The 12,454-nt window shown below is 52.1% G+C and overlaps 1 protein-coding gene across 2 annotated transcripts in view; it reads right to left on the reverse strand.

The window, feature by feature from the left end:
• The window catches only part of TNFSF12 (TNF superfamily member 12), a 15,081-nt gene extending 6,918 nt beyond the window's left edge, over positions 1–8,163 (reverse strand). Inside the window, exons 1-5 of one of the 2 annotated variants that reach the window (XM_014589069.2) lie at positions 7,901–8,163; positions 7,696–7,746; positions 7,045–7,120; positions 6,399–6,452; positions 6,274–6,309 (exon numbers count right to left, since the gene is read on the reverse strand). In XM_014589069.2, the coding sequence (XP_014444555.1) occupies positions 6,274–6,309; positions 6,399–6,452; positions 7,045–7,120; positions 7,696–7,746; positions 7,901–8,059 (376 nt within the window). In that variant the 5' untranslated portion in view covers positions 8,060–8,163. The remainder of the gene's footprint in view (positions 1–6,273; positions 6,310–6,398; positions 6,453–7,044; positions 7,121–7,695; positions 7,747–7,900) is intronic. The other variant, XM_006151794.3, reaches the window with a different exon arrangement.
• Positions 8,164–12,454: the final 4,291 nt, after the last annotated feature.

The raw sequence follows: 12,454 nt of genomic DNA on the forward strand, positions 1-12,454 counted from the left end.
CTACAGGGAAGTCCGGCGACATAGCCATTACGCTAACTGCTGATCCCGATTTCTCATTTTCTGTCTCTCTGTCTGTGTCTCTCCAGTAAGCACATATACTCGTACCAAAAATCTCTTTAAAAAGGGGGTGAAGGGCTGGCAGGTGGCATGGAGGTTAAGGGCACTCAACTCCCACATGGCCAACTATGGTTTGAGTCCTGGACCTGGAGGCTTGTTTTTTCTCTCTCTCTGTTTTCTTATTGAGTCTCTCTCTAGTCAAATTTTTAAAAATTAAACAAATAAAGTTAAAATAATTCTTAAAAATCCAGTTTCACCTCTGTCACTCTTTTTACATTACTCTTTCTATGCATTTTTCATAGCAGTTGCCAACATGAAAAATTATCTTGTTTATTTAACTCTGTGTTAATTCAGGCTCTGATCCTGGCCACAACGGCAGAGATGATTGTCTTACTTACCCCTGTGACTCTGGCACCTGGAACTGGGCCTTGTCTTAGTGGATGCCCTGCACATGATGGTGGCGTGACCAAAGGAAGGAGGCTGACGGCCCTCTCTGCGTTTAACTCCACAGGCCACTGTTCTGGCCTCCCTGCCTGGGTCACAGGAGCCTCGCCTCTGGCCTTGCCCCCCCCTTTCTCTGCCAGCCCAGCGTCCATCCTTGTCACTTTTTCCTAAAGTAACTCTTGGGGCCAGGTGGTAACACACCCGTAACACCACCAGATCCCCATGAGAAAGGTCCTGGGTTCATGTCCTGGGGCCTCCGTAAGCACTCCAGGCGTGCACATGCTTGTGAGGTGAGCCAGCAGGGGCTGGGAGTGGATTCATGGCATAAACACCCTGTTCGGGTGCCTGTCTGTCTCTGTCTGTCTGTCTATCTCTCCTTTTGGAGAGATTTTTGCTATAGAACGCATGCGCTCGCCAGAAAGACAGAGAGAGACAGAGAGATAGAAAGTGAGAAATCACCCCCAGGGGAGATGGCCATGCCGCAATCCCTTCTCCCTCATTGTCCTCTTGGGATCTTGGGCACGCACGCACACGCGCCTGGCATGAGTTTAAACCACCGAGTCCGGGACTTGAACACATGGTCAACTACATGGGAGTACAGCAACGTAGCCATTACGCCAACTGCTGGTCCCCTCTGCCTCTCTTTCATGGGAGAAATAAACACATAAGCTAAAATGTCTATATACACACATATACACAAAAGTAACTGTTGGGTGTTTCATTTCCACCTATGCATATCACAACCTATACCCTGTGGGGTCCAGACCTGAGTTCCCTGCCCCAATGATTCCTGCCCTTCTCCTCTGCTTACTGCTGTTTTTGGAGTTGCAACGGGCACCTCAAAGTCATCTGACCAACACTGAGCTATCCCACCCCCACGTGCCCTCCTGTCTGTATTCCACATGTGGCTCACGGCTGTACCACCGCTGGATACCCAGCCTTTTTAATTTTTTTTGGAGAGGTTTTTGTTAGGGTGCATGCACTCGCTGGAAATACAGAGAGAGAGAGAGAGAAAGTGAGAAATCACCGCCCGGGGGGGATGGCCACACCGCAATCCCTTCTCCTCCATTCTCCTCTCAGGATCTTGGGCACGCTCGCGCACGCGCCCGGTGTGAGTTTAAGCCACCGGGTCTAGGACTTGAACTGCGGTCAAGTTACATGGGAATTCAGCAACATAGCCATTATGCCAACTGCTGGTCCCCCCAGCCTCCTTCTACCCCAACTCATCCACTCATCACCAGTCCCTGACAGTTCTTCCTCACCTCTCTCCCTGGCCCACTTCTCACGGGGGCTATTCGCAGCATCCTTGCCGCTGGACTCCTGGTTTCCAGTCTAGGCTCCTCCAGTTTCCTCCCTCCACACCGCTACAGAGCCACGTTTCTTAAACTCGAACGTGAACCTGCCTCTCCTCTCTTCATCCTTTCCATGGCGCACCTCAGCACAACTCCCAAACTCCACTTTTGGGACGGCTTCTTCTCCAGCCTCCTACTCCCTCCTGCTCATCTACCACTTCCTGCTTTAGCCACGCCGCACTTCTCGCCATCCACTAGCCTCGGCCCCCTGTTGGCAGACCCAGGGTCTTTGTACCTGGTGCTGGCTTCAACCCGTGATGTCCTTCACCTCTTGTCCTCCTGTCTTAACATTCAAGCCTCAAAGCCTAGTGATGCCTCACCTCTGTAGGGAAGGAGACCCTCTCCACTATGAGGTTGTCTGTGTCCCTCCATGCTGCCAAGTTTCTTTTTTTTTTTTTTAATAATTATTTTTACTTTTATTTATTTATTTTGGAGAGATTTTCGCGATAGGGCATGTGTACTCGCCAGAAAGACAGAGAGAGACAGAGAGACAGAAAGCAAGAAATCACCCCCCAGGGGGAATGGCCACACCGCAATCCCTTCTCCTCCATTCTCCTCTCAGGATCTTGGACATGCACACACATGCACCCGGTGTGAGTTTAAGCCACCGGGTCCAGGACTCGAACTGCGGTTGACTATATGGGAGTTCAGCAGCATAGCCATTATGCCAACTGGTGGTCCCAATCTTTACTTATTTAATTTGACCACAGAGGGGCAGAGTGAGAGCTAGGGAAGGTGAGAAAGCAAGCCACCAGGTCTGGGACTCAAACCCTGGTTGGCCATGGGGGAGTCCAACACCCTTAACCACTACGCCACCTGCCGGCCCTGCTGCCAAGTGTCTTTGACTACTACTGCCAATACTGTGTTTGTCATACTGCACTGACATTACAAATGGATACGCTGTTTCCTCTCCTAGATGGTGACTCCTTCAGGACCGGTCTGTGTATTATCTGCTATGGCCACTGAACCTGCTCCCTAGCAAAAGGTAGCTTCTCAGTGCAGGTATGTTAAGTCAAGAATGAATGTATGTCTGGGTAACTAAGTGACTTAGGACCAGCTGGTGGCATGTTGGTTAAGGCAGCTGGATCCCATATGCTCAACTTCACGGTTCAAGTCCTGGACCCAGTGGCTTAAAACCCATGCTGGGTGCATGTGCATGTGTGCCCAGAATCCTGAGTAGAACATGGAGGAGAAGGGATTGTGGCATGGCCATCCCCCTGGAGGGGTGTTTGATTTCTCACTTTATCTCTCTGGTGAGTGCATGTGCTCTATAGCAAAACTAAAAAACAAACAGATAAATAAATAAAAGTAGTTTATACAAAGGAGCGGAAGGCTGACCTGGGCAGGAAGAGTAGGGAGAGTCATAAAGGAAAGGCATTCCCAGCTATAGAACCAGCTTAAGCAAAGGCTGGTTGGGGTCAAAGTGCATGATATGCTTGGAACCATGGAAGGGTGGCCTAGTGCCACTTGTGTCACAAGCAGTGGCTTGTCTCACATGGATATTCTCTACCACCTACCAGCCCTACTCTTCCCGCTCTTTCCTCAAGGCCTCCTGCCCTTCTCCCACTTCTTGGCCATTGTCCCTACAGGGACCCCCTGAGTCTTGCACCTGCGATCTACTCTCCCACTCTCCCACAGACAGGCAGACCATGTCTGGTTTCAAACCCTGGCTCCATCCTGACCTTGGCCAAATTGTGTAACCACAGTTCATGGCAGGGGGGTAATCAGATGACCTTTTTAGGGCTGTCGTGAGATTTAGATCAAATCGAACAGCTGAGCGTGTGGTACAGCGCCTACCTGGAGAAAGTTCCCGAGAGCTGTGAGCTACGGGTAACGCCATGTGAATACAGAAGACAGGTCTCTCCCTTGCTCCATCTCCCTCCACCTACTGGCCTGTGTGTCTGCTGCTTGTCACACGGAAACCTCTGAGGACAGTCAGTGTCTAATCCCCTGGTTTCCATTTTCTTTCAACCCAATCCATGCTGGCTTTCATCCTAACGACTCCAGGGAGGCCTCCTTGATCAAGGTCACCAGTTGGCTTTTATGTTACCAAACCCAGCAGTCATTTCTCTGTCATCATCTCATGTGACCTTTCAGCTGCATTCGACGCAGACAGCCACATCCTCCTTCTCTCTTAGATTCCAGGACACCACCCACCCTGGGTTTCTTAATTCCCTCTGCTTCTCAAGCTCCTCTGCTGGCTTCCCTCCCCCACCTGCTTCTAGATGTCCAGTGTCCAGGAGCCTCAGGGCTTCCTTCTGGGGACCCTTCTCTCCCCTGGTGTCTACTGTGTCCAGCCATCTATTTACAGAATTCACTTATTACCACGTACCCCCTCGCTTAGGATTAGGTATCTCAAAGTTAATTATATACACGCCACCCAGCCTGTTTCCCTGGGTACACTGCGCACACATGTACCCATGACCTGGACTGACCGAGGTTGGGGTGGATCGCAGGGTGTCGGGACCCTGCTGTGGGTACGTGCTCTCTCTCTCTTTTTCTCACTCATAAAAGAAAGGAATAGAGCCAGACTGTGACCTGGTGGTCAAGGCTGGGTCCCACGGGGCCAAATCACAGTTTGAGTCCCAGACTTGGTGGCTTGAGAAGCATACCGAGCACACGTGCATGCGTGCCCCAAATCCCAAATGCAGGGAACGATGGAGGAGAAGGTACTGGGGCATGGCCGTGTCCCACGACGGGGGAGTGGGAGGGCATTCTCACTGCCTCGCTTTCTCTATGCCTCTCTCTAGCAAGCACATGTGCCCTCTGGTAAATTTTAAAAAGGAAAGGAATAGGGGGCCAGAAGGTGGCATGGTGGTTCGGACACTGGGCGCCTACACTGCTGACTGTGGTTCAAGTCCCGGAACTGGCAGCTTGCTCTCTCATGCTCCCTTCTGTGTGTGTGTCTCTCTCTCTGTTCAAATTAAAAAGTGAATAATGATAACAAATAACATAAAATAAATATTTAAAAAAGGAGGAATAAAAAAACTTTATAGGGCCAGCACATGGGATGTCAGTTAAGATGCTGGATCCCACTTGGCAGACTGCTGTGTGAGTCACGGACACAGTGGCTTGGAAAACACGCCGGGCGCGTGTGCATGCCTGCCCAAGATTCTGAGAGAATGGAGGAAAAGGGATTGCAATGTTGCCATCTCCCCTGGAGGGGTCATTTCTCACTTTCCCCTTCTCCCTGTCTCTCTCTAGTGACTGCATGCACACCCTATGGCAAAGAAAAAAAGAAAACTTAAAAAAAAATCTACAAGTCATTTGTGATTCCTCCCTTTCTCTTAATCTTTTTTTAAAAGAATTATTTATTTATTTATCCATTCAGTTATTTTAATTTTACCAGAGAGAGAGAGAGAAAGCTAGACAGCAAGCCACCAGGTCTGGTACTCATCATGATCAGCCATGTGGGAGTGTCCAGCACCTTAACCACCACGCCACCTACTGGTCCCCTCTTAATCTTTTTAAAAATAATTACTCTATTTATTTATTTTAATTTGACCAGAAAGGCACAGAGTGAGAGAGAGGGAAAGTGAGAAAGCAAGGCGCCAGGTCCGGGACTGGAACAGCGGCTGCCCATGTGGGAGTCTAGCACCCTTAATCACCACACCACCTGCTGGCCCTCCCTTTCCCTTAATCTTCACATCTGATTCACAAGCAAAGCCCCATCTTCAAGCCACACGCTGAATCCATGTATTTCTGTCCCTCTCTGCGACCAACACCCCAGACAGACGCACCGTCATGTCTTGCCTCCAGCCTGTCCCAATGGAAGGGCATTCCAGGAGAGGGAACAGTATGTGCAAAGTCCAGAAGAGGCACGGGGTCGGGGGAGGCAGGGGTGTTAACCCAACAGGCGTGGGGAACACTTACGGACTACAGGGAAACGCGGCTGAGACCAGACCGTGGACAGGTGGAAGCCGAGTGGGAGTGGAGAAGCCTGGAGGCCTCGGGGAGCTCAGCTTGGCGCGTTTGTGAGACAAAGCCGAGAAGTGGGGAGAGGAGGGAATGGGGAAAGTACAACCGACTGGGTTTGAGGCTCTGGGGCTGCAGCGTTGAAGCAGACAGTGGTGTAGGAGTGGGAGATTTGAGCAGAAACTAGAAGCATTTTAAGGGGAAAAAGGAGCAGAGCATGAAGAATCATAGGTTATGGAGGGAAAGAAGCGACGGTGCTTTTTGGAGAAGAACAGCGTGAGGGAGAAAGGCGGGGCCCGTGATTCAGAGCGGGAGTCAGTCTGGACCTGGGGAAGGGCTGGGTCTTGCCTGCGTCACAGAGAAAACCAAGTCCTGAGGACTTTGATGAATTGGCTTCTGGAATTTCAAGGCTGAAGGCAGGGAGAGGAGTGGGATGTCAAAGGTTTTGAGGGGCCCCTTCCCCAGAAAGTCAGGGGAGAGCTCAGAGGAGGGCGTGGGGTCTCACCTGCCTGCATTCCGTCCTGTCCTGGTCGTGGGTGAACTGTAAGACACAGGAGAGCGATGGTGAGACCCGTCCTGTCCCTCTGCCACCCTCCTCCCAGGCCCAGGCCCACGCCCCTCATCACCCACCTTCATAGTGGGCTGCGACTGCCCTGCGAGCCCGAGCTTTCCGGCCTTTAGGGGCTATGGATAAGGAAAAGACAGGTGACCAGAGCAGCCCCTGTGGGGGCCAAAGAGCCACCCTCCACCCTGTTCCCTCTCAGGACCCTGACGTCTTTATTCTTGCCAGACTCCCGGCCTCGGAACCTCAGGCTGCATCTTCCCCCATAAGCACTTTCAGTATCACCATCCAAAAGGGGGGTGCTTCATTACACTGAGGTCACAGGTGTAAGCTGGAACAGTCGCTTGCAAGCCCAGATGCACGGTCACATGATCATCCCATTCCTAAGTCTCTGCTTCCTGAGGCCTAGGCCTCTGACTCCCCCACCATGAGGACCAGGGGTTCCCCTAACTCCTGGCCCCCCTCCCTTCATATGCAGGGCCCCTGGCTCAAGTAAGAAGCAGGTCCACAGTGAGGGCGGGAGCTTCAGAAGGAAGGTCAGAATTCCTAGGCTGGAGCCTCAACCTGCCAGCTGCGAGACCCTGAGCCCCGCCGCCCTCCCTGGGCCTCAGTTTCCTCGTGAGGATGATGTTATGCTGAACAAAGGCAATCATGAACCCTGGAGCTACCAGACCACCACTGTCACTCAGGAGCTTGGGGAAGAGGGGCGCTCACCACTCCTGCGAGGCCGAGCTAGTCGGTTCAGGAAGGGCACAGGGTCCTGGCTCTCTTCTGTCTGCAGATCTAGTTCCTAGGGGAATTGAGGGCAGGGCTCAACCAGGGACTCCTGAGCCAGACAGGCCTGTCAGGAGAGCCACCAGCCAGATAGGGAGAGCCCCTCAGCCCAGTGTGACTGAGACCAAGGGGAAGGGCAGATGCTGGGGGTCCCGCCAGTCCTCAGCCCTTTCCTCCATCCCTCTCCCACCCCCAGCCCTGCCCCAACCGGCACAGAGCCTACAGTCTACTGGCACACTGGACACGCCCCACATCCAAGCAGCGTGCACACGGCGCACACTGAGCACACACCCTGCACACAACAGCATCCCTCTCCCACCGCAGCTCCTACGGCTCACACTCCCACGTCACCTGCAGCCAATAAACGCTCTGTACTCAGGTGGCACCACTCTGGCACGTGCTCCTTATGTGCAGTTGTTACCCCTCTCTCTTTCATACACACACACACACACACAGATACACATGCATGCATGCCTGCATGCACACACAGCCACACACAGCCAGCACGCAGCCTGCAGCCTCCTCAGCCTGCAGCCTCCTCAGCTCATGCACAACGCCAGCAGTCTGCAGGCAGCGCCCACACCCACTCACCAGCGGGTCCTGGTCCTCCTCTGTCACCAGCTCCCCCTGGGAAGGCTCCTGCTGGGAAGGAGGCAGCGTCACCCTGTCCTCCACCTGACATCTGGCCCTCCACCCTTCCTCTTGTTCCCTTGCCCTCTGCCCGCCCGGACCCCGTGGGCTCCTCTGCGGTCTCTGCTCCCAAAGTGCCCACGAGGGGCGTGCCGCGGGGCCTCACCTGGGCAGACAGCGATGCCCGGGTCCCCAAACTGACCACGGCCAGCAGGAGGCCAAGGCAGGCCAGCGCCAGGCCCAGGCCCAGGACGAGCGGGGCCAGCAGGGCCGTGCCCGGCTCCCCCCGGCGCCCCCTCCGCCTCTGGCTCCGACGGGCGGCCATGGGGGCGGGGGGCTGTGGCTGCCTCACCGCCCCCCCATCCCGGGACCCGAGGGATCGAGGGAGGGGGAGCCGGCGGGCGGATCGGACTGGGGAGAGGGAGGGGCAAGGGAAACGGGGCGGGAGGGGGGATGAGGACAGGAAGCCGGACACTGTTTGTGTGTGATTAAACTCGAGCCTCTCCGCCGAGCGCCCTGCAGCGAGCGGGGCGTGTGCGCCCACCCGATTTCAGAGCACGGAGCGCCGCAGCGGGCACACGGCGCCCGGCGCTAGAGCAGGGGCGGACGTTCGTGTGCGTCCGAGGGCGGCCGCGAGGGGCCTGTGCTCCTGAGCGCACTTCGCGCCGAGGGCCGAGGGAAGGGAGCGAAAGCAGAAAGGAGCAGGAACTCCGCCCAGGGCCGTGTGCGGGGACATGAGGCTGTGAGGCCCCTGAACTCCTACGGGGCTCCAGCCTGGAGGACGCCGCAGGGGGGCGGTGGGTGGCGGGCTGTTCCCTTCACCCACACGTCAGGGCCAAGGCTCCATCCTCCCCATCTGCCTGGGCACGTTTGGATTTCATCAGCTGCACCTAAAGACCATCCTTCCCATGAAATAACTGGAAAGAGCCTGAGGACAGCCTTAATCCGGGCCGTATTTTCACCTCTCTGCAAGGCCTGTGGTAGTTGATTACAACCTCAGCGCCCAGCAGCTAGGAAGAACCAGCCCCTGGGACGTTCGGGGCTGGGAACATGGGCGTCACCTCCGCTGATAATACCGCTGATAGGAGCTTAGGACAGCTCCAGGAGCCCCATAGGTCAATTTAGTAAACGCTTTATCTTTTTCCCACGGAAACAGTTTTGTAAAGAGCAAGGTCCTCGAAGTCCATTTAACCTGCAACGTTCACTTCTGCATGTTGACAGTGAAAAGAGTCAAAGGGGCTGGCTAGTAGCCTGGTGGTTCGGGGAGACAATCTCCTATGACCCCGGGATGGAATCCTGGCCCAGCAGCTCGGCAGCCACTCGGCTGCCTGTGAGTGCATGCCCGGAATCCTGACAGGGATTGGACATCACCACACAGGGACTTGGGGCAGGGGGTGCTTTCTCCCTCTTAGTTCCTGGCAAGCGCATGTGCCTCCTAGCAATTGGGGGGGAGGGGAAGGAAAAATTTTCTTTCTTTTTTTAAAAAGAATTATTTTAGTTAACCTTATGTATTTACTTACTTATTTAGACCAGAGAGGGACAGAGCAAGAGAGAGAGAGAAAGTGAGAAAGCAAGCCACCAGGTTGGGGACTCGAACCATGGTTGCCCATGTGGGAATCCAGTGCCCTTAACCACCATGCCACCTACTAGCCCCTCTTTTTATTTTTATTTATTTATTTTTTAAGATACTAGAAAACCGTTCTAGAGGTGATTTCCTAGCCTAGCAGTAATGTGCTGCTCAGGAGAAGTCAGATCCCACATGGTAGGCTCCTCAGAGTCCCCGGCTCAGTTGTCCTGAAACTGACTGGGCACAGCTGGAGCGCTGAGGCCTGAACTGCTGGAGGACTGGAGGAAGGGGATGGTGGGATGATCAGTGGAGGGTGCTCCTCTCTCTCTTACTCACGTGCATGCACACACACTTTATCGTGAATCAAGAAAACGGAAATAGTAACATGATATTTTAGAAATGAAAAGAAAGAAAACGATTCTGGGACCAGCAGACAGTTGGAGGTGAAGGTGGCAGGATCCCACATGGCCGACTATGAGGTTCCAGTCTCGGTGACTTGAGAAACAATGCTGGCTTCGTGTGCATGTGTGTCCGAAACCCGGAGAGAATGAAGGGGAAAGGATTACAGCGTGGCCATCTCCGGGGGTGGGGGTGCTTTCTCCCCTCTCCCGCTGACTGTCTCTCTCTGGCAAGCGCACACACGCTATGGCAAAAATCTGAACACTCCGGTAGCATATGCGTCTTCTCCATTTATACTCAGCGCCTGCACAAGGAAAACTGAAAACATATTTCTGGAATGAATGAATGGACAAATGCTTTATTTAAGATTCTGGTGTTTGACATTGAATATAATGAGGAGGAAAACACAGGAGTCTTTGGTGGAAAGCCAAAGGATCAACTCAGTCACACTGATTTGAGTTTCATTTTACTTCAAACTTGGGACTTCCCTTTAGCTTTGACCCAACGGTTTCTCTGGCATTATTCTGTGCTCAGTAGCTATGGTTAGGGTTATCTGGGTGTATACAAATGAAATAAGGAAAGAGATGATGGGGCCAGACTGTGGTATGGTGGCTAAGGTGGCTTTATCTTACATGACTGACTACGTGGTTTGAGTCCCAGACCTAGTGGCTTGGGAAACGTGATGGGTACATGTGCGTGCATGCGAATGTCAGAAAGATGGAGAACGAGAGAAGGGATCGTGGCATGATCATACCTTATGAGAGATGTTTTCTTTCTCTATCTCTCTCCAGAGAGAGCATGCACCCACTGATAAAATTTAAAAAATAAGAAGTTCCAGGCAACTGCAGGTGGTGTTGTGGTTAAGGCACTTGCCTTCCACATGGCTGTCCATGGTATGTGTCCCAGATCTGGTGGCTTGCTTTTTTCACTTCCTCTCTCTCTCTGTCTCTCTCAAATGAGTACATGTGCCCTATAGCAAATTAAAAAGTAATGATAATCAATAAAATTAAGTAGGTTTTTTTTGGGGGGAGAGGTTTTTGCTATAGGGCACGTGTGCTCTCCAGAAAGAGAGAAACAGAGAGACAGAAAGCGAGAAATCGCCCCCCCCCGGGGGGGTGGCCACGCCACAATCCTTTCTCCTCCATTCTCCTCTCAGGATCTTAGGCACGCATGCACATACGCCCGGCGTGAGTTTAAGCCACCCGGTCCGGGACTCGAACCACAGTAGACTACATGGGAGTCCAGTGACATAGCCATTACACCAACTGCTGGTCCCAAATTAAATAATTCTTAAAAAAAATATTTAAACAGTTCTTAGAATTGTGCTGATTTTGATGAATAAGTTATTGCTATGGGCCTCTATCAATCTTGGCAGCTTCTGTGTGGAACAGTTAGAAAGAAGAGCAGATTTCTGCTTCAAGACCATGCCTGCTTTCCTGCCTCTAATCCCTCTTTAGATAGAGCCCATTGAAATAAAGGCAGAGACTACGAAAAGATAGAAGAGGGAAAATACGGAAAAGACGGTGTGTGCTATTCTAGCCGGGTCCCTTAGGCTGCCGAGGAGAGGCAAGTCTTTGATCAGCAGGCAGAGGAAAGCGGGACTAGAAATGTCCCTCACCTGGGAGGCATTTTCCCTCCGACAAAAGTGTCAGACATATTGTCTCCAAAGAAATCCACCCAATTTTCTGAGGGAAGTTCAGGCTTCTAGTATGACGGTGTTGATCCAAATAAAATGTTCCTTATTCTGGCGTCTGGGGTGGTTCATAGTCTGATGGTTGACAGTCTTCCTCTCCCCGAACTGAAGACTTTGAATTGACATGTCCTATCTTGATCTGTAAGAAGTTTCTAGCCAGAATTTCTACCCAGAGAGAAACCTAGAGGAAAACCAACAGAGAAAATCCGGTAGTTAGAACTACCAGTAGGTAATTCTTTATATTTATTTATTGATGTATTTGTTTGGAGAGATTTTTTTCCTATAGGACACATGCACTTGCCAGAGAGACAAAGAGAGATAGGGAGACAGAAGGCGAGAAATCATCCCCCAGAGGGGATGGCCACGTTGCAATCCCTTCTCCTCCATTCTCCTCTCAGGACTTTGGGCCCGCACACACACATGCCCGGTGTGAGTTTAAGTCACTGGGTCCAGGACTTGAACCCTGGTCGACTACATGGGAGTCCAGAGACATAGCCATTACGCCAACTGCTGGTCCCATATTTATTTAAGTTTTACATGGCATGGGAGCCTTCAGAAATGAGGACCTAAAGAAACAAGAAAAATCATAACTTTCATGAAGGGGATAGTTGCAGAGAAATATGATTGGACAAAAGACGTGTGATCTAATAGAAATAAACTGGAGGGAATGAGCAAGGCCTGTCCGGGTTCTTCTCTGTATCCCTGTGTGTTCAGAGAGAGGATGTTCCTTCCTCCAGGAATAGGAATGGCACTGCTCATACGAGGGTCTCATTACCCACTTCAGGAAAAGTACGGAGAATTCTCGGTTTTACGATCTAGTTTACAGGAGAAGGGTAGAAGGTGAGCGAGACCCTCCTGCTTCAGCAGTTTTCTCTAATTTCTTCACGTTAATTTTCTTTTCTAAGAGAGATGTTTTTCTATAGGGCGTGTGCAAACAGAGACACAAAGAGAGACAGAGAGAGAGATAAAGTGATAAATCACTTCCACAGAGGGACGGCCACACTATGACCCCCTTCTCCTCCGTTCTCTCGGGATTCTAGTCACACACATACACATGCCTG

The sequence above is a fragment of the Tupaia chinensis genome, unplaced genomic scaffold, assembly GCF_000334495.1.
Source record: "Tupaia chinensis unplaced genomic scaffold, TupChi_1.0 Scaffold000330_1, whole genome shotgun sequence".
NCBI lineage: Eukaryota > Metazoa > Chordata > Mammalia > Scandentia > Tupaiidae > Tupaia > Tupaia belangeri.